The 22,005-nt window shown below is 46.7% G+C and overlaps 1 protein-coding gene, 1 long non-coding RNA gene and 1 other non-coding gene across 3 annotated transcripts in view; 2 read left to right on the forward strand and 1 right to left on the reverse strand.

Annotated features, from left to right (window-relative positions):
* The first annotated feature begins 71 nt into the window (after positions 1-71).
* trnah-gug (transfer RNA histidin (anticodon GUG)) lies at positions 72-143 on the forward strand. Its single transcript has one exon. It is a non-coding gene; the product is annotated as a tRNA-His (tRNA).
* A 669-nt stretch (positions 144-812) lies between these two features.
* Positions 813-22,005, forward strand: part of LOC130536687 (FERM domain-containing protein 5) — a 33,911-nt gene continuing 12,718 nt past the window's right edge. The window contains 1 exon segment of the mRNA XM_057052807.1: positions 813-1,322. Coding sequence (XP_056908787.1) covers positions 1,221-1,322 — 102 coding nt within the window. The 5' untranslated portion in view covers positions 813-1,220.
* Positions 1,045-5,256, reverse strand: LOC130536690 (uncharacterized). Its single transcript, XR_008953434.1, has 2 exons — positions 3,943-5,256; positions 1,045-3,733 (listed from the first exon to the last, which is right to left on the reverse strand). It is a non-coding gene; the product is annotated as an uncharacterized LOC130536690 (long non-coding RNA).

Consider the following 22,005-nt stretch of genomic DNA (forward strand, 5'->3'; position numbering starts at 1 on the left):
TAGCCAAATGATGACAGATGTGTTGTGGAATTTATGCACCGGATGGTGGTGCGCCACCTCCCTCGCGGCTCGCCGTGATCGTATAGTGGTTAGTACTCTGCGTTGTGGCCGCAGCAACCCCGGTTCGAATCCGGGTCACGGCAACAGTCACATCATCGAGGTCTCCCTTTTATTCCTGTTTAAAAAAAACCCTCAACATTACTGATCAAATTAGGAACAAGCGTTCACTAACATCCTTCCTCTTTTTCCTCACCAATATTAGTCGCTAAACGAGTAGTCTGATGACTACTTTTAATATTTCTGTGGCAAAGGTTTCGCTTTTTATGTGCAGCTGGAACTGAAGGTAGAAGGAGACTACTGATTCCTACAAGGCAAAATGGAATAGCCTCACCTAAATAAAGCGTTTTTCCCTGAAGAAGTGCACTAAGCAACGTTGGCCTGCAGGTGGCACTGGAGCTCATCCAATCGGCGCTCCGCCGGCTGGAGACGTAAACACGTTTCTACCTGTGCGGAGAGCCCACCTTTAGTTTGGGTTGACGAGCATTTCACAGCTTCTAAACAGCCTGTACGTTTACAATTAAACTAGTCAGGTAGGATTGAGTTATCTCTAGACAACTCATTCAAACTGCCCACAAATCACAAGTGCGAGACCCCAAAATTCAGGTTCACTACTCACATTCAAAGCTTTGAAATATTCATGCGTAACATTTTAGCACAATTCCGTCTATGATGAACCTGGTTTGAAATGATTTTCTCTTTATTGCAAAGATAGAAGAATTCTGCATTAAGTGCATTGTCAGAAAAATAATCCACGGCTATTAAACACCTCCAAGAAATTGCCACAGAGTCCCGTTGGTTCACTTTGACGTCAGTTTCCGCCGGGTCCCGCCCCCCTCGCTCAAGTGGCGGCGTTGGATGGTGAGAGATAATCCCCTGCTCCGTCACAGACGCACACAGACCCGCCAGGGCTGAGCTGTCGCTGGGTCTGGATGCGGGCATCCTCACATTCCTCTCCTCAGATCGGGCCCGCTGGAGGACAACTTACCGGGACGACAATGGTGCGCGCTGCGGCGGCTCAATCCGGTGCTTCTGGTCGCGTAGAGGTCCGGCCATCGCGGTCAATGTGACATTCACCTGGACGTTGCCGTTGAGTTTTATTGTTCTGGTCCTAAAGACGCAGGGGAGCGACGCTTTTTTTCTTCTTCTTTCTTTTGGAAAAGATGTTGAGCCGATTCATGAGTGGCAGCATCAGGAATCTTGAACGGGAATACAGCTGCACCGTCAGGCTGCTGGACGACACCGAGTATACGTGCACCATTCAGGTTAGTCACCTGTCGACCACCGTCCCATTCAGCCAACAGAGCCGCGATTGTGTTTGACCTGCTGGCAGGCTGGGCAGGAGGGGAGGGGCAAAGTGGCAAATACCCCGGTGCCGGAGAGGAGACGAGCTGGACCCAGAATCCAATGATTGAAAGTTAAATTTATCATTCCAAATGCGTTTCTCTCAGCCAGACCTCCGCTGCCAACACGCCTCAGAGGATTTGCCGGTGTTCTGGCTTTAAAGGTGTGAGGCATTTATAGACTCTTCCCTCGTTCCCGTGTTCAGGTGCTGCAGTCCGTCCTGCTGCAAGGGCATTTTTGCATTTGCAGTGATGCACATGTGTGCCATTAATAACAGCAACCAAGGAAATCATCATTCCGCTCACTGCAACAGGAGCCGTCGCTGGCATCAGCAGCAGAATTAGGCCCCGATGCGACGGCTCGCTTTGATCATTGTGCAGTTGATGCTGATTGTATTTAAACAGGAGGTGAGGAGGGGGGACACATCAATGGGCGGCGGAGACAGAAATCCTCCTTTTGGATGCTCCAGAGTCAGCAATTCCTTTGGGGAATTCCGTAGCTTCAGTATCAAGGAGATTAAAGCTGCTTCACAATATAACTTTTCAACATTGAAGCTGCTGTGAAGCATCTTTATGACGACATGACTTGTGTCTTGTGGGGGCTACTGAAACGTCTCTGGAGCAGCGCCTCCTAATATGGCTGGGTCGTGCCTGTGGGGTCCGCAGCCGGGGTTGTAAACTTGTCTCTGGGATAGCTGAGCTGGAGGTGGAGGCGGGCCAGATGGTTGGCCAAAACCAGCAGGTGCTCCTGTTTGCAGCAGAGTCGCGTGGTCCTGGGGGATGACGTCAGCAGGCCGAAAGGAGGGGAACCGGGGGGGGTGGAGGAGGCAGCTCCAGCTCTGCTGTGGATGTTTGGCATCCTGACCATCTACTCACCATTTAGGCCCCATTCGCCCCTCTTTTTGAGCTGGATGCCAGGGCACCTAGACTGGGGCATGCAAAGAAAGAAGTAGAACTAGGTCACATATTCTCAGTCACTAATGAGCTCGACATCCCCATGTTTCCCTCTCCCTCCATTTCACCTGCCCCCTTTTTTTCTGTTTTTTTTGTTGACTCAGATTTGATTTCCACCAACTGTTCACCGGCTCCACACGCACGTACTCTTGCCTACCCCCCTTTTTCTGTTTCCCGTCCAACGACCGGGACGCCCCGCAGCCTGCTCCTCCCTCTTAAAGCTGCCTTCAGCCCCGGAAACAGTCCCGGCAAATGAAAAATACAGCACACGCACACACACCGTGGCTGAAGATCGAGGGCTTTCAGAGGGAGGGAAGAAAACGTGTCTCTTTTAAAGCAGCAGCAGCTGCTGTAATGCACAAGCTTAAGTTTTGCTTCAATGAATTATGGATCTCTCCACTGTGTTTGGAGAAGGCAAAAGTGAGCCATCATAATTACGCAGCCCTGCAGATGTAGTCCTCCACCCAGTTGCAGGTTGATGGAAGAGCCTGAAGTCCTCTGTTACCCTCAGGCTCCTTCTACTCTGAATGAATGCAGCAGAGTCAGACACAGCCTCACATTTTTGATCAAACGTCAAGAAAATAGGAGTGAATTCATAAAAAAAGGTCAGTTCAACCACACATTCATGTACATCTGCCCATAATTTAATTATATCTGCTTCATTATTGAGGCGTCTGTGCTGTTTTACTATTTTTGTCGGTGTGAATTGTGACTTTACTGACATAGATAAATGTATTGTTCATGCATAAAAGGATTGTTCTGCTTCCTGTATAAAGAGTAGGGTGTGTTGAAGCTCCGATCCACTACAGCTGTTGTTTAGGATTAGCATTTCTTCACGGGTTTGCCTCATAGTTTCTGCGCATTCATGGCGCCAGTAATTGTGATGTTGTGTTTATTATGTGTTTCGCGGGTCTCAAGGTTCTTTGAGGGTGCATCTGATGGGTTTTATTCCAGATACAGTCTGATTCATGCTTGCAAACATGATACCTGGTTGGGTTTTTCTAATATCTAGCTTCCTCGGGGGGATCGGGACGGTTGGTGGTATTCAAATTCATTGCACGCAATATTCAACGGAATCTTAAAGTATTAAAGTCTTGAAAAACTGGAAGCTCATCTACTTGCTGACCTCAGGGCGATGGTGGTTCGGGGCTGTTGCTACGGTCACAAAGATACGGTCACAAAGATACTCACAAAGCCTTGGAAATTAGCGCTTTTAGGAAAGTAACGTGTTCCTTTAACGCCACTGGAAGGAAGCGGTGATACTCACACCGGCCGATGCTGCCTCAGTGTTCCCCTGTGCTCCTCACGGGATGGCATTCGCATGAATAAACAACACCTCCGCATAAACAAAACTTCCATCATGCCAGATTTGGAGACATCTAGTGGTGAGAACGCGATTTGCTCAAGGGCATCGTGCACTACTCATGACCTTGAACCCCACCCCCCCTTTACATAGATATACAGTATATTAGCTGAACTTTTTTATTACTTGTAAAGCGATTAATTAAAGGGAGCAGCATCATATCTGTAAATAAGCATCTGAATGTTTCATGAATTACAACCTCAGGAGAATGTCACGTGTGGTTACCAGCATCAGCATCGGTGATTGGCTGAACCCGAGGCACATGACTGCTTGAGATTAAGGATTACATCACTGGTGCATCCACAGCAGCGCTGCCTGGGACTGACCCGGCTGGCCGCCCCCCTACGAGGTATGTTTCAAGGAGATTTGAGCGGAGAAGAGCGGACCCTTCATTCCCACTCCTCAGTCACGTCTGATTAAACTCCACTGGGACCTCCACAGCGCTGTCTGGGATGCGTTGTGTTCCAAAGCTGAACAGGAAGGAGACTGAGCTAGTGCTCACCTGGAGATGAATATTAAACCTTCCTATTAGAGAATTATGTTCCCGCAACCAGCTGCCGAAGAGAAGTGCAGGAAGTCAACGCTGCGATCATCAGCAGCCTGGCAACATCCACCCGGAGCGTAGCCACAAGTCTGGTCATTGCGCACTCAGTAAGACAGCAACATGGCAGTTTTTGGGTAATCAGGTTTCTGGAGCAGGTTCAGGCTACACGCGTAGCAGGCTAAATCCTGAGGGGGGGGGCACTCGATGGGTCCTCATGTCCGAGTAGATGCAGGAGTTACTTAATTTTGTTGCTTTAACAAGTCAAACCTCTGCTATTGTTGTTGATGAAGGAATATAGCAGGCTTGGTTTCTGGGGTCTGTCAGATTCAGCACTGCCGTCCACGCAGTCCAACTTTCTTCCTCCCTTTCTGCTGAGCACTCAGCTCCTGTTTGCTTCTGCTCTTTGCTGTATGGAAGAATCCCGCCTTTGTTCCGCTGTGTACTTCTAGGCCCTGTGCCTCCGCAGACTAATGAGGAAACATGGGGATACACTTTGCCCACACTCAGAGTGAAGAGCTGCACTTCTTGAATCCCTTGGTTTCCCAGCAGCGAACAGGCGCTGCGGCGACGTGCGAGTGATTCCGCCGCGCTGCTCCGTGGGATGACGTTGGCGTCCTCCACCAAAAGAAAGGGTGATGTTTGTGTCTTTGTCAGCACAGCCACATTGCTGGACGAGCGGCCCCCCCATGCCGCAGTTGCTTTGTTATGCAGATTAATAGTAACACGGGCGTCGTCGGCGCCGAGGCCAGGTGCTGAGCTGAAAACACGCGGCAGCTGTGACGCTCCTTTGTTGGCCCCAGTCGACGGAGCCGCCGAAGCTACTCGATGCAAATGTTGAGTCCTCAACTCTCAGTCGCTTTAGCGCCACCGAGCTTTTATGTCATTTTCCAGTTAAATCTGCTGTACTCCTAGAAAATATGTCCTCTTTTTTTTGTCCTGCTGTTTCTCCTCCTTCATGCCCTCCTCTTCAGCCACCAGGCTCGGCTCTGCCTCGTTATGCTTGTTTCTGCTTCATGCAGTTGAGCTAAAAGTTCTTTCTACCATTCTCCCACGCTAACGTTACAGTCTGGTTTACGTGATAATCTTCAGCTCTTTAACGAACGACTCTTCAGATACAAGACGGCAGAATGCTTGTTGGGACCTTTTTTATATATGTCACTGCATCTTCACCTCATTTATTGTCCTTCATTGTCTAGACAGGCCATGTCTGTCAGGTGTGCCACCCAAAAGGTCGGTGTTGCACATACCCACCCAAATTAGACCAAATGGGCATTTAAAAAAATTAATATTTAAGGTCTGAAAGCTAAGGTTATTCCTGAATTGTGCAGCAAACCGACGGAGCTGCTTCTTTACTGTTGTGATTTCCATCTTCTCTGCTGGTTGCGTCGGTTGCCTTCGTTCGTTTGCATATATTTGCATGCTATGTCATCCATCATTCAGTGTTTGATTCCCATTTTCTAATCAAATTAAATAAATGCTTCAGTGGCCTCTGTTGTGTCTGGGCCTGCAGATTACACTCAGGGCTATGTGTGCATGTGGTTGGTCTCTTTTTCCTTTGTGTGGTGTGTGTGTGTGTGTGTGTGAGCAGCAGTCAGAAGCGATAAGTGTCTCTGGAGAGCAGATAGATGAACACACACACAGGAGACAAAGAAGCCGGCCTGTGCGAATACACAAGGAGCCCCAGACAAAGCCAGCTGTCCTCTGCAGCGTCCAGGCTGCTGAACAACAGTAACTCTGTGATCACCGTGACAAAAATGCTTCATTCACCTGTGCTTTCGATTTATAAGCCATGTTTCTCCTGTTCTTAGGTCATATTTAGACCTATTTTTGCCGTCAATATCTTTTATTAGCAGGTGCAGGGTTTTTAGTACTCAGCACACACACGGTGTAATTTATAGTTCTGCTGATGCAACATTTCAGGCTCCTGCAGCAGCCTCATTTGCATTAGAAGAATAAAGCATGGGATGTCTGCCTGCCATGTGCAGGGATCACCCATGCTTCTTTTCCTTCAGTCACGATGAAGGTTGGAAATGAGGAGAAGCGCCGCTGTTCCTGCGAGACTAAAACCTCTCTCATCTTCAGAACCACAGATGCGGAGCGTCCGTCAAACACCTTTTTTCATTCAGTTCAGAGAATCCCCAGTCGGTGTCCTCAAATGTTGCGTAATTGCATCAGGAGGACGTTTCCACATCATGCAGGACAAAAAAAACAACAAAAAAACCCCACAAGGGGCGGCAAGTACGCCACGAGTTTAGGGTTCGTCCATACGATTGTCACTCTGACTGTCTCTCTGGGCTGTTTATGTCATGACTGAGAGACAAGAGGATCTGATGTCTGTGCTGTTAGATGCTCAGTTCATTTGATGCTTCCTTGTCTCTGTCGTGCACTTCCTGCCAGATGCTGAGCAAAGGTCTCAATGACTGGAGTCTGAAGCTAGCGCTGGCACGAATCTATAAAAGCCCTGTTTTTTTCATTTTCAAATCCAAGTTGAGCTGCTCCAGAGGTGCCCTCTGATGATGCTTTGCACAGAACACCCATCGTTCTCTGAAAAACTCAATGAGTCTCCAAAATGAACCGTTAAGTGTTGCTTTAAAGAGCTGAATGGGAGTCATAGAAACCATTTTATACTGTAGGAAATCTTGTGACTCAGCTCCAAAAGGCCCAAGCACAGTCCACATCTGGTTTAACCACCAACCCCAGGTTGCTGCACTGACGGCATGTGTTCAACTCCCACGTCTACAGGGTTAATGAGCAAATTGGCCTCCTGGATGGCGGTCCAGGAAAGACCAGCATTTGGTGACACGGTTAGTAACACCTCCCTGCTTATCTGCGAATTAGAGCCACAAATATCTCATGATTTGAGTTTGCGTTTGCTTGACTACAGTGGTAACTAACTGCATGGTGCAGACTAACAGGATTTTAGTGGAATGGATCCTGTTTGAATAAATGACGGAACATCACCATCATAAATGCTACTGCAGTTCGTAAATCCACTTCAGTTAACGACAGCATGAATTCTCCATCACCAAATGCCTTGACATTCATCTTATTGCTGCCATGTTGTTGGTGGGTCTATTAAATCCGAGATCCCGTCCCCGCGCTCCCGGGCCTGCAGGAGCCGAGCAGCTCTGAACGTAGGTCTGCTACCAACCGCCACGTCATCGGCGGGCACCGGCGAGCTCGTTCCACTGGCTGTTTGACACGATGTGTTTTCTTTTCCTTGTTTGTTGTTGGGGCATTTGGTGTTTGGACTCACCAGCGCTTCCTTTACACACGTTTGCCAAATATCACAGTCTATATCCTGATGTCTACACCCACCCAACTAAGTGAGCTGACCCTGTTGACCCCTGCTTCATTTACCAGCAACGTATTGAGCCTATGTGTTTATGTTTATGGCACACTGACTCTCATATATGAAAATGAGATGATGAGAACAAGCTGTCAAGAATAGCATCAGTTGGAACCAGGCTGTGTGTGCCGAACTGGCTCAAAATCCTCCGAATTCAGCCAGTAGTTGCATATTTTTGTCTTTGCTTTGGATAGAGGTGCACCATATGGCAGGGGAATGGATGTCTGGAGGGGATTCTTTCAACAGCGACGCTTCCCCTCTCAATAAACATGTATTCATGGAGCCTGCCGCTCCGGCCATGGTGGGAGACAGGTGCCGCAGAGTGGGAAAAAAGGGACTATTTGAACAGCTATCCAACAGTCTCCCAGCGACGCGTGTTTGCCGCTAACTCCAAAATGTCAGCGTCACAAAAGTGCTGTTATTGCAGTCTGTTGAGTTGGCAACGATCGGCTGAGCTGCAGACGCAGACTTGGTCGTCACGTGGTGCTGTTTGTTGCTGACTTTCTATTAAATTCCCTTTTATATAATCCAAACTCGTCCCAGGATGCTCCAAGGGGGGGAAAAATGACTTTATGTGTTTAATAATGTTCACTCACTTTACTCAATAATGCTCAACTTTCCTTCCTTTAGACTGAAGTTTAAACTTCACCCTGTAAATTGCGAAGAACAATATTAATGGTGGAATCTCCCAGTGCCGTCAGATGCAGCGTGCACGTGCACATGCACGTGCGTATTGGAGCAATTTGAATGCAGTTTGGGGACCGAGCAAATCGATATGTAAGACTCGATTACACATCCTCCAGGCTGTGGGGACACTGATGAAGCTGCTGATGAAGCTGTTGTTCGGGTTAAGGGTGTGTGTGTGTGTGTGTGTGTGTGTGTGTGTGTGGTGTGTGTGTGTGTGTGTGCGTGGGGGGGGGGGGGTGTAGGTAGGTAAGCATTTTTTTTTAGCACCGGTCATCCATCAGCACAGATACACAACACAAATTTGACAGGGATGTGGGCTTAGCCTCCCCCGCCCCCACACGGCACCTCAGGAAAAATGTGGAGTTAATGAATCATGAATACATTCTGTGACTATCATTATCCGATCTGTCGGAACCTCGCATGCAAACCCTCCGGGAAGATGAGGCGATATATATCTGTGTTACTCATACCGCGCTGCTGTTATTGCTTTCCTAAGCCAAACAGAGCGGTGCGGAGTTTACCGCCCCAATCCCCACTTGAAGGTTCAGAACAGAGACGTGCTGAGGATCTTTTTTAGGAAAAGGGTAGAAATAGCACTTTACCTTCTGATGCCGCCTGACAATGGGCCGATCAGTCTGGTGTTAGACAAGCGGATCATTACCCAGATCATTAACAAGCGCATATTCTGAGTCATCAGTGCTTTCTGAGGGACTTGACAAGAGCTCGGTGGGTGAAACACACACTGTAATGAATTCTGTGCACTTTCAGAGGCCTGCGTGCACTCGAAAAGCTGCTTCCCACCTGAGCATTGCGTTGTATTGTCTTCAGCATCTGTATTGACCACCCTCTTCCTCTCCTGCCTCCTGTGGGCTTTCTTGAAACGCATCTACGCTAAGCATTAACTAGCTTCCATAATTAATGAGGGTGGCTAACAGGAGAGTGACAGCGCAGCGTTGTGGAAGGGCCCCAGGAGTGCCCTTTAAGACATTCCATTACCTAAATCCCAGAGCCTGCAGTGGCACTGGAGCTGCTGCCCAGGCTGGGCGGCCTAATGACATTGTGCAGCAGCGCTCATAGCTGTGTTCTCCAGGAGGTGCCATTACGCTCAGATTATTCTTTGTTATACCTATAAATCATGCCGAACAACTCTCTGTACAGTTATTCTCCCGGAGCGGAGAAATCACGTGTATTTACTGCCGCGTGCCTTTTCGCCCCTCCATCACCCTCCTCACCAGAGCACTGCAGTCATTTAGCAGCACGTGTAACGAGAGGCGCGCACAACTTTTTGAAGGCTGCGGTAAACTTTGGATGCGTAGAGACGAGCGTTTCCTCGTCAACTCGTGGGAAAGGGCGCCGGTCCGTCCAACCGCCCTTTCCCCTTTTTACCAGGAAAGGTATTGATTGTAATGGTCGTGAGTCTAGATTATCAGAGAATTTGTGACATTGCAGGACTCACTGGAGTGCACTCGTTTATTTAAACAGCCACGTGTAACCTTGAATGATGCTAATTGTATCAAGTATCATAAATAACCGTTCTTGCGTTTTAAAGCGGGTCAATATTTGCACAGGGCGTAACAACGTCCCGCAGCTGACCCAGGAACAAACTTATTAAAATAACCCGCCCCACCTTTGAGCACATTATAACACCCACAGCTATAAACAAGATAAGATTCTTGCTTATTAGCTGTCTATAGAGTGTTTAAGAATGGAGAATGAAATTCTTTGAAGACTCTAAATATAAAATGTCGCCATGGAAACCGCGGTTGCTCATTGAATGAAGTGTCCAACCTCGCTGGTCTTTCAGTAAAAGCTGCCTACGTACCTTATTTGTAGACTTTACTATCACTGCTCATCTTTTCATGTTGGCTTCTTCACATCTGGACTTTTACACACCTTTTCTGCCGATTGGATAAGTTAGCGGGTTTCTCTGGCCCACTTGAAACCCCCAGGGTTTGGGAGGGGGGGTTGGGCCAAGACCTCAGCCTTTCCCCCCTTAGGACAGTGCTTGGCACAACCGCTGTTCCACTTTTCCTGCCTCTCCACTCACATGAAGTCATTATTTTTTTTACAGTCTGTAATTTACACTGATTATTGAAACAGTTAAAGGTAAAGAGGGGTCGGCTAATATTGCGCCAGCTCGCAGGTTTCATTAAATTCCTTCGCAGATGTCGGCTGAGCACAGAAATATTCCGACGGTGGAAGGACACCAGCGCCACTTTCCGGCTCCTTCGTAAATCTTGCCTGCGTTGCCGTGCTGAGTGGGCGCTGGAGGTCACCTGTCAAGGTTACTGCCTGATGAGTCACAGTCGGAGGGAATTGGGAGGGGTTGACAGCAGGAGAGCGTTATTCTAGCCCTACCTTAAATCTTTTAATACATTAGCTACGCAGAAGGACAGATGGATGTGGTGTTTGCTCAGCAGAATACTGAAACAGCCGGCCCGTATATCTCGCTGCTCTGTAACATCAGCTGGTGAATAAAAATGGACGTCAAACAGAACATTTATCGCAGCGTTTTCCACCTTAAGTGTGCCTCTTTAAATCACGCCCCCCCTTTATCTGCGAGTTTGTGTTCCCTGTGACCTTTGCTAAAGATGTGGATTATTTCCTCAATCAAGATGGTTTATGTAACCGCCGGCTCGAGAGGATTATAGAAACGCTTAATATATTCCAGCGACCCACGAAGATCCGGGCCTACTTACGCCTATATGTCGTGTCAGTGATCATGCGTCTGCCGTAAACGAGCTTGGCTTTCACTAATCTCATCGTTTGACATGTGATTAAAATCTAAATATGAAACACTTGATAAAGGCAGCCTTTGAATGTACATGTACTCTTTTATAGACACATCACGTTTGGATGTATTTTAATTATGTTATAAACTGTTTGATCATTGGATATTTATTAAAAATGTGGCCAAAGTCGCAGATTTATAACTATTGAAAGTACACAATTATCACAAATGAAAGTTCTACTATATCAAGTGAACATTAATATTCAGTTGATAGGAAGTCCTATAGGTGCTCTTTCATTTTTCTCCTCAACAGTCAAAGCAATTTTAGTCTCTCTGCAGTTACCATGGTAACAGATACTCTGATTGTATCTTTTTTTACTAGAACTCTGCTATTGTGAGAGTAAAATTGCAGTAAACTTCCCTTAGAAACCTGCTGTTTCTATAGTATAGTTACTTTAAGCCTCATCGGGGTACAACGACTTGAAAACCATCTGGAGTCCCAACAACTGAAGAAATAACCCAGGTCCAGTGGTTCTCTTCCCCCAGACACCTACACTCTGCAACACCGGCACCTCTTTGAAGAGATGATGAGCACGTATTCCTGGCATGAGGAACAAAGCAGGTTTCATCTTTCTGAGGAAACAGAGAGGAGGGAAAGGACAGTGGGAATCACAAAATGTCAATGCGCGCTGCTGTAGCGCGTTAAAATAGCGAGGAAGAGCTGAAAAGAGAGGCGAGGAGCCGAAAAAGAAGAGGCAGAAGTCCAGATTCAGTGGAGGTCTGGAGCTCTGAGCAACATCCCGAGCAAGTGCAAGGAGGAGTTGAAGTAACAGATGCAGGAGAATGTAAAGAAATCACTTAGAAAATCTCTCGGACTGTAAGAAGATGTCTAATTTTATCTACCTAAACAAGCTTTTAAAGTTCTCATTGTTATTCCTGAAGGGTGGCCCTGGGAGAAGTGACATTGTTGTGTCCTCTGAGTTCTGTCTCGCTGCCGTGCCCGGTCGCCATGGCAACTGCTTGTTTCTTCCCAGGTTTGCTGTGTCATGCGTAGCCAGCGACTCTGCGTGACGTAGCACTTCCTCGCTCCTCCGGCGCGACCCTGGCTTAGCTTTATTATGACACACCGTCCGGGGAAGGAATAACAAGAAGTCCGAAGGCGCACAATTGGTGTCAGGTCTTTCTTTCAGCACGAACGCGAAGGCACGAGAGCGAGCATTACGACCCACGGTTAAAAATCCACTTGTCCTGGTTCAGTAATTAGGGCCTGAAGGGTGCATCATCAGCAGGTTCTGCTCCCTCAGTGCTCCAATGGGCTCAAAGAGCCGATGGATGACGTGATCCGAGGGAGGCAGAGGGAGAGGCACTGATGATTAAAAAGCCTCATTACATGGTGGTAATGAGATCAGAATTTGGAGCCCGAGGCTGCTGGTTTGCTGAAGAACCAACTTGCTGCACGCTGAATAAGTTTTATTGCACGTGGGTTTGTAATAAACAAAAACCTTTCCAGGTGAAAGTGCCAAAAGCCTCCTGTATTTGACGTTATTTTACAATATAAGTCAGAATTAATGTGATTTAGTGACCTTAAACCGCTAAACTGCTATTTAAATCATCTCTTAGGGACGATCAAAACGTCAACAGTGACTTGTTACTTTTAATAATGCAAATGAAAAATGTTGCCTGAGCAGGATTACAACCTGTTTACAAGTTGTTGTTTTTTTTATTAATTACGAGGTGTCAAATCGCCGTGAGCGTTGTTTGTAAGTATTAAAACAGATTAGTAGAATGTTCGGCTGTCTCCCCTCGTAACAAAAAAACCCCCAAACTCTGAGCTCAAAACTGAGGGACTTCTATGAAATGATGTTTTAATATGCCAGAAACTGAGGAACCTGCTGGTTTTTAAAGGGTGGTTTAATTATTTCCCATCTCTTTCACATCGCAAATGCTTGCAAACAGATGTTTTAGCACAGCCAACTTTAGGACATTTAGAACAACCATCACATAGATTTTGACCAGGGCTTTTCAAATCGTAAGGGTTTAGGTTAAGGTCACCGCTCCCAGAGATTCCTGACCGGGTCGAGGTTGGAAAGACAGGGCCAAAGAACCTTCAGTTAAAAGTACAACATGCCACGCCAGCCCGGTTCCAGTAAGACCACATGCTAGCCTCTGCAGCCAAGCCGTGGCATTCAGGCTCCCCCCTGGGCGAACAAAGCCCCCTTTCAGGCTCGTCCCTGCTGTGATCGTGCAGGGCAGAAGCAATCTGTTCCTCTTGGCTGCTCACTGTGAAGTGACCCAGCCTTTTCTTACTACAATGATACTCATTTGTGCAAGGTCCGTGCAGATAAGCGGATCCAACTTTTCAGTTTTGGCCTGTCCATCATAGAAAAGGTCAGGAATCCCGACTTGATTCATTTCCCTCGTGTGTTAGCGACGCTCAAGTGCATGCAATTTTGATGGACAAAGCCACCCTAGACCCAGTTTTTATAGCTCTGGCCCCAGCCACACCCACCTTATTAAAGTATAATGAAATATAGCGAACGTTTAGCAGCTCTAACCCCCAAATAGATGAGGATTATTGCTGTTTCACAGGAATAATACAAACAGACAACGAAAATTAGCATTAGCAAGTAAAGAGGTGGGAAAAAGTTGCTTTTAAAGCTTGGCAACAGCGCCCCCTAAGTGCAAACATCGCTGACGGGAGTTTGCATTTGTCGCATTTGACAGGCCGGGTCCAGCGCGGTCACTCAGTACCAGCATGCACCTGTGCTCCCATTAGCCCTCCAGTGTGATGTCACATGCTTGTCTGTCAGACAACAGGCTCCCTTTTCTTCTTCCTACCTGTCGCATCAGTCCACTGACCTCATTCAGTCAGACCTGCAAAGACAAAAAGCTTTTGAGCCTTTTGGAGATGACCTTTTGGGAGGTCATCAAAGAAGATTCTGTTGGCACTAAAATGGTGAATGAGGGCTTCGGCAAGAGGAGTCCCTTTGGAAAATGGGAAGAAAGGTGAGGAATATTCGGTAGTATATTACATATTAGCAGATTATACATGTTTATCAGTCCTTTCTGTATTTATCCTCAGTTTTTTTTGGACTTTTTTCATATCCATCAATACATTTGCAGTCAGCCATGAGAGACTGATGAATCAGTGACTCAGTAAAGATTCAACTCTTTTCAACTTAAGGCCCGGAGATCTTAGAGAGCTTTTAGAAAGTGCCGTTGCTATGAGACTGTGTGAAATGGGTTTGGAGCACAGCTCTGTTTTGTGAAAAGTTAATTTATATTTTAACACCTCATGCACACGCACGGAAATGATACTAAGCCCCCTGTCATAGACACCATTTAATGTAGGAAGCGTAAAAACTCAGAGCCCCGAATTAGCCTCCGTGTAGGTCCTTCTAGTCCCCCCCCCTCCTCTGTTGACTTCTCTAATCAGCTTATGACTGTTGAATAACGGGGACGGAGAAAGGGTTCGTTGGTTTGAGCATTTCTGAGACCTTTAGGAGATGAAAGCTAAAGATATTTGCCACGTTCAGATCGTTCATGAGCAGGTAAGAAGCGAATGCCGGAGGTTCTAAGCCTCTTTTACGATGCACATTAATGGGTACATCGTCGACTCTCTGCAGAGAGATGCACAAAAATGTCTCCTTCTTTGACTTGAATTTAATCCTACCGACCGGAGGAAAACCTCCGAGCATTCAGAGAGTGCGTGTGAGAGGTTTTTCTGAGCGATGATCACTCTCAGCTTTCTTCTCCCACACAAAGATGCATCGCTGATGGTACCGTGGCAAGGTTTTTAGCCCTCGGTCGCAGCGGGACAATAACATAATCGCCGTTGCTGCTCCCTCGACGAGAACAAGGGAAAGCAATGTGACCCTGAAGTGGAAAGTGGGTTAAAGTCTTCTCATATCAGCCTTGTGAAAGTTCTAATTCAGCTCTCATCCTAAGAGGTTTCATTTATATTAACTTCCCTATCTGATGCTTCCTGAAATACCAGCATTTAATTAAGCATGCAAACCAATTAAGCCACGCTCGTCTTTGTTTTCCCCAATGGTTAACCTCAGAACTTTAGCTTTCTGCTACAGGGATCATCTTCTCAAATTCACAAAGAAAGAAGAGAGAGGAAAAGACCCAGCATCAATCCCTCTTCTTCTAGTTTGAACCCCCTCCCTGCCCCGACACACACACACGCACACACACACATGCATCAAGTAGGTATTTTCATAGGTCGGGCTGCTTTGACCCCAGCAAACAGGCGGTGCAACAACACCAACCTCCCCCCCCCAGTGTTAACAACACAACATCATTAAAACTATGAGTGCACCCTGTACTTGTTGGCTAGTGTGGACAGAGTGCACAAGAGTATATTAAATAAGGAAATGATGGTTTGCTTCTGTTCAGGAAGGATTAAATCACATTTGCATTGATGTTATTCTCCCTCCCTGCTCAGCGGTGGCCACTTGATCAAACGTGGATCAAAGAGGAATAATTCGAGGGGGGCCAATTTATCTCCGGCATTGTCAGGGATTAGGTGATGGGAAGACTCCTCGGATCCTCATAAGTGACACCACGGTAAATCTCTTAAATAAGCTGTCGCTCCCGATCCCCGGCCAGCAGCTCAGCGGCTCAGCGGCGCCTTTGCAGCTCGCCCTCCATCGCCGTTTGCTTGCCAAGTCCAGCGCAGTGAGTTGTAGCCAGCATCCTCCGTCGGCTTCACAGCCGTCGCAGCGAATAGCTACGAAATCTCAGAGATATATGGCTGTTATACTTGTAGTTTTGATGACTTCCACTTTCTCGAGGCCTCGCGGCTTGATCGGCTAGAGAAGATAGCTGCTGCATCCTCTGGGAGATTGTTTTTATAGGGCTTTAGAGAGCTCAGTGCCATTAAAGGGGCTCTTTCTTTCCCAGTGGGCCGTCCAATTGTGTGTGACTAATAGATAAGTTCCTAATTCCTACCATTACACTAGAGCCCGGCATTAATTAGTTGTTTTTTTTAAGGTTATTTCATGTCAGCGTTCTCTGATAGAACGGCACTTTAGGGAGCGACGAGTGGGTTCCGTGCACGCTTTACTCCATATTCCTACCTGACAGTGTTTAAAGCAAACTAAAGGCTGATGGCGAATAACCAGCCGTGTTCTGGGAACACTGTCTCAGAAGGAACAGACGAATGACCCGTCCAATAAAAAGATTTTCAGAACCCCTTCAGAGCACTACCGAGGTGCCCTTGAGCAATGTAGCATACCCACAAATGCTAACATAGAGCCCTGCGATTAACTGGCCACTCATCCAAGGGTATACCCGGCCTTCGCCCGCATGTGTACCCTCCCCGTGACCCCAAAAAGGGAAAAAATTAAATACCTTTGAATCATTTTTGTCAATAAAGAAGTTAAAATACAGAATAAATAAAAGGAAACCTCCTCTTCTCCACAATCCACATGATTTTAAGACATAAAAGCGATGCAGCCTATCCTGGGGGAGGGGCTAAAACATCCCTGCATACCTAATGAGGCAGATGTGGACAGTATGCTGTCATTATGCTGTCTAAATGCCTTCCAGGGAAATAACAATGAAATAAATTCAGTGTCTGTAACAGGACATTCAAGGTTTTGTACAGCATCCTGTCCAGATTTAGTTCATATACTGAAACAAATAAACAAATACTGTACCTCCAATTTACTATGTCAAAGAGCAGCAACTTACTTATGTACTGTAGATTTGGGGTTTAATTACAAATATATAGTCCCTCCTCTGAAATCACAGCTTTAATTATTCATCTAAATTAAAATGTCAAATTTATAAAGCTGTGTCATCTTTCAGCCATTGTCTGAAGAATTATTTAGCACAGAACTCATTGGATGAATTAAAACCTGCCTGACTTTAGACATTTTACTTCCATATTAGCCTTTATCCTTTCATTCTTTTTTCCTTTTTAACAAAAACAACCTCGGTTTCTCTGAATCATTTATTGAGAAAATCGCATCTCCTTGGGGGCGCCATTAGAGCGTTGCCACGCACGGAGCATTGGTGGGCCTTTCACGCTTGTCTGCAGCTCGTCTCTACGGCCAAACAGATTTTCTGCATTTTTATGCTTGGATACACCACTAGAAAGTGATCTTTCCCGGGGCTCTGGAGACAATGGCGCCACAGAAGGTCCCCGTGCTCAGCGTGAGATGTTGACACAGCCAAACCGTGGTGATCGAGAACTGTGGCTCAGCATTTTCCCACGAGCTGGGCTCCGAGCCCACCACTCAAACAAGCAGGGCCATCTTCTCACGTGTGGATGTTATACCGGGGACAAACATGTTATTGTGTCCGTGATGAGCAGATCTGTGCGGTTTATCCGCCTCTCTTGTTTCACTTTATTGTAAAGACATTTTTTTGTCCTTGTCGTCTCATCTTTTGCTCTCCTGAAGTGGATTCTCAAACACCCCAGACGAGGCGACGGGCCTGTCAATGCACTTCTCTGTGCTGGTGCTAGGCTCTAAGATACGCTGACTGGTTTGGACAAGTGAGCCTTGGACTGGATGAACCTAATGTGACAGAGGAAGGAGAGATCTCCAGAAGAAGCCAGGAGGCCTCGTCTACGCTGCAGCCGGCTACTTGAGGGATCCAAAAACCAAGCGGAGGGCACGAAAACAGCTTGGAATGATGTTGTTTTATGTCCCGAGTTATTACTGACACTAGATTTTCTGATGAATGCCAGAAAAGTCACGCCCACCTGTTGTTTCCCCACAGGAGATCCCATTCAATCGGCCCACTTCCCTGAAATTGAGGTGAACGCTCTGGGGAGACGTTCTCCTTCAGTGATAATAGAAACAGACCTTGAATTCAGGAGGCAAATCATAATTTGACACTCTCTTCTTCCCAAAACATCTTTGTCTTCCTGCCCTCCATTTTCCCTTGCATTTTTAATCTGATGGCAGCGCCTCATGGAGGGTGACAGGCTTTTCCTAAACGGGCTGTTTTGCCCCCGCAAATTTGCTCTATTTTTCCGTGAGGAGGCTGCTTAGCGAGCTGGTTGCTTGTGTGTAAAATGTAGCAAAACTGAAAGGCAAGACAAACCACACTAAACACAGAGAAGCAAAGGCAATCAGTGTTCAAGAGGGGGTCTCACAGAAAGGGGTTTGAGTCATTAGCAGAGTGTCTGTGACAATCATGCTAAGCATAAGCTGTCATGGTATAGTTGAACGATTAACCACAGCGGGTGTTTATGCGGATCTTAAAGATGGCAGCTTCTGGGGAAGATCTACGATGATTGTGCGTTACTTTAAAATGTCTGACTACTATATTTATAGTGTGCCCGGACAATGTGCAATGCACCATAACGGGAACAGGTGCATGCTATATAAGCCTCGAGGTCTCGTAGCATGTATAGGTTAAGCGTGCATGAGCACAAACGCAGCAATCTGAATTCACCATGCTGAGTCATTGCCCAACAGCCTTTCGCTACACTGTAGGAGACCAAAACTGGCACAAAACTGGCTGCACAAATGCCAAGAAATAAGGCATTGTTTGTATGCTAATCCCGATCATTACACCAATTGTGCTGCTCCTTCTTTTTTGGGGGGCATTGGTCACACCTTTTCAGCGAGAAAAGTGTAATGAGTGGAGCCGATTTTAGCAGAAAGAGGCGCGATAGTGTCACAGAAAAGGGGGAAAAAAAACAACGATTCATGCGAATGCTGAGCTGGTTGTGCACGATGGTCGCTAGCTAAGCTCAGCTGTATTTGCCGCTGGGACATGGGACAGAAAGGAGGCAGTGAGATCATCACAGGAGAGCAGGAGCACTGAAATCTTCAATGAGCAACGTATCAATGCACAGAAAAGTGTTGCTCCGTTCTCATGTGTTTTTGCCTCGGTTGCCTCCTTTCCACTACAAACTGCAGCGGTAATTCCCGTTATTGTCCTGTGCAAACGCTCGTGCAGCCAATACGCTGCATTATCGTATCTGTGAGTCATTAATTAGCCCATTTAAGAATTATATCCTTGGGGATGAAAAACAAATCTATGTACACTCTGTGTGTATTCGCCTGTCTTGCCAAGTCTACGTTAAATCCTTTGCTTGTTCCTCAAGATGCCGCTGCAGCCAGATGTGACAGCGTCTCGTCATGTCCCGTCTCCTTGGAATCTGCATTTTGTGATTGATGATTTAGTTTAAAGGATTTCAAACGCTCTGCCACTGCGCGTTATGTTTTCTCCCCGTCGCCTCGAGTCAGTATTAACCCAGATTAAGACATGCAATTGAGTTGCTAAATTGACAGCAAATATCTGTTGATCAACTGATCCCAGGCCTTAATAGGAAGATAAGCTGGTTTGTTTTGCTTCCTTTCAGGTTACAATTGGCCTCGTTCCTCTGGATCTTTATCTGCACGCACTAAATAGCATCTTTTGACATCAGATTGAGTTTGTAATTGCTTTTTCCCCCGCTGACCAGTGCATCTTTGTGAGGCTGATGTGGCCGATCGAGTTATGTCTCTGTAGAATGGCAGATCAGCGGCATGTGCTGCGACAGGAAGGTGACAGACTGCTGGCTGGAGCTCCGGGGTAGAGGTTTTTTGTCAAAGTCACGCTCCCGCAGAAACAGCGGCCTTCAAAATGAGAAGAAGATTCAGGAAAAGACAGTTTTTGGTGAAAAATGACAATTTTCTTGTTTCACTTTCAGTCCGTGAAAACTGTTTGAAAATGGGTTCCATTTCCATATCTTTGGTGATTATGTGTTTTTTTTTTAGGAACTAGAGGTGTCTGCCAAAGCACAGTATAATTGCAGTCAATATTTTTTCTGTGCACCATGTGTATTTGCATGTCCACATGCCTGTTGTTGCGTCACAAAAAACACACTGCCCCCTAGAGGCCATGAATATAAACTACAGGGTTTTCAGCAGTGGTCATTTTAAAAACAGTTCCATTGATTTCCTTCCTTTTCCAAAATGAAGCTGGGAAAAATGTACTGTTTTAAGCAGGTTGGTCAAATGTAAACATGGCCTGAGTCTGATCCGAGTGAAGTGAAGCAAGAGCCAGCCATTGGACATTGGACAGCGTCCTTGATTGGAAAAAAGTATTTTTTAGTATTTATGTTAGTTTCGAGTGTTGTCTGGAACTTAGGACGTCATGTTACCACCTAATTAGATTTATTGTGTGATTAAATATGCTCCGCCACAATTAGAAATCATGACACAGCACTTTCTGTGCAGACCGTGAATGACAGCTTCATTTCAACTGAATGGATGTGGGTTCCATGACACCCCTCCTCCCTCCCAACCCCCCACTGAAGTAGTGGGGTCAGGTCTTGCTCTCAGACCACTCATGAGACCGAAGCGCACTGACATGTTTAATACACCCGTCACGGAGGAAGTAACGTGCTTATCAAACCAAAGAAATCAGCTCAAGGTTCCGGCTGCAGTCGTCCTTCCACCCCCCCCACCCCCCACTGGCTCCACGTCCGTATTCATGCTCGCTGCACCTCTATAAAATGCTGATTGTCATTAATTGTAATTAATGAATCATCAACCTTCATCATATCTGGCTGATTCGTATGGACTTTATTATATTTTTAACTCGACTACACATCAGTATAACTTAACTCTGCTCTGGGTTTCTGCTCTTGCCGGCAATCACTCTGCCAGTGGGGGTGTGGGGGCGATAAACTGTGGGCCAGGGACGATGATGGAGGGCACCGTGGAGCAAGAAAGAGGGAAAAGGCATGCTGCTGAATACTAATAGAGCTGCTTTTTCCTTGTAACAAAAGAACAGATGTTCCCTCCTCACACAGATTTGAGGAGGGGTTAGTCTCCCTTTCAACATGCATAAACACATGCAACTTAATTCCATTCCTCATCATTTTGTTTAATTATGTGGACATTAATGCTGTGCACCGATAATATTTAGCTTGGCTGTGACTCAGGCGTGAGCATGAATGGGGGGACGCATAAATGCAATGTAAAGCGTATTTACTGCAGTCCGTTGGATTGAATCAAGGCAAATCTGTATTCTAACCAGGCCCTTTAAGTCGACAGTGCTGTCTGATCGGTGCCTGACGTCACGGTGAAGGAACTATCTCAAAGTGACAGCAGCGTGCAGCCATCAGGCCTCCCTGGCTCCCTGCAGAAAGGTCAGGTTCCCTCCGAAAGCACTTCTCCTATCAGGTGTTCGGTCACAGAGACTCACAGAGGCCGAGTGTTGGAGGGAGGAGAGAGGCATCGACAGGCTTTTGCCCTAATGAAGTGTCTCTTATCTAATGACGAGGAGGATAGTGCTGCTAGCGACGCTCGCGCTCACTGTCAGAGGTTAAGTGAGCTGAAGAGATGGAGGCACGGACGGCCGACGGCCTCTGTCCAACCCTGACCTCGCTCCATCTCCTCGTGGGCCGGTATGAGCGCTGAGACCTTCCATCACACTGCAACTGACCTCCTTTAGATACAGAAGCTTAAGATTTGCATTTTGATTGATGTGGGTATATCCCCTCCTCCCACTGGATTAGAAAGTGGCTTTTACAACGTTTTATTCCAAAGAAACATCCTGTGATATCTTATCTTATTTAGGGATTGGTCCAATGTTGGGGGGATTCTTTTCTGTGATATTTGTACTGGTTTCTGCTTGAGAACGCACATTTGATGCTATTTTAAATAAGAATAAGAGTAAACGCAAATGCTTCAAAAGGAGTAAACATTAGATAACGGTATCTGCATTCTTTGATTGTATTGCTTGGATGAACCCACTCAACCTTGAAGGGGGATGTTTCTGCACATCCAGAGGCCGTTCTTTACCTCAGTGATGATGCTCCTGTGGTTCAGAAATGGGAAAGAAAACAGCAGGAAGCCGTGCTCAGAGAGACCCTGAGGAGATTCCCTGCTGCTAATGGCCAGCCAGGTAGGAAGGGAGGGGAGGAGGGGAGGTAGACGAGAGAGGGAGGAGCGCATCGAGGGGAGATAGAGGAGGCACTCGAGGGGACCGAGAGGAGACGGGAGAGCGAGATGAGGG

Source organism: Takifugu flavidus, chromosome 13, assembly GCF_003711565.1.
Source record: "Takifugu flavidus isolate HTHZ2018 chromosome 13, ASM371156v2, whole genome shotgun sequence".
Taxonomy (NCBI): domain Eukaryota; kingdom Metazoa; phylum Chordata; class Actinopteri; order Tetraodontiformes; family Tetraodontidae; genus Takifugu; species Takifugu flavidus.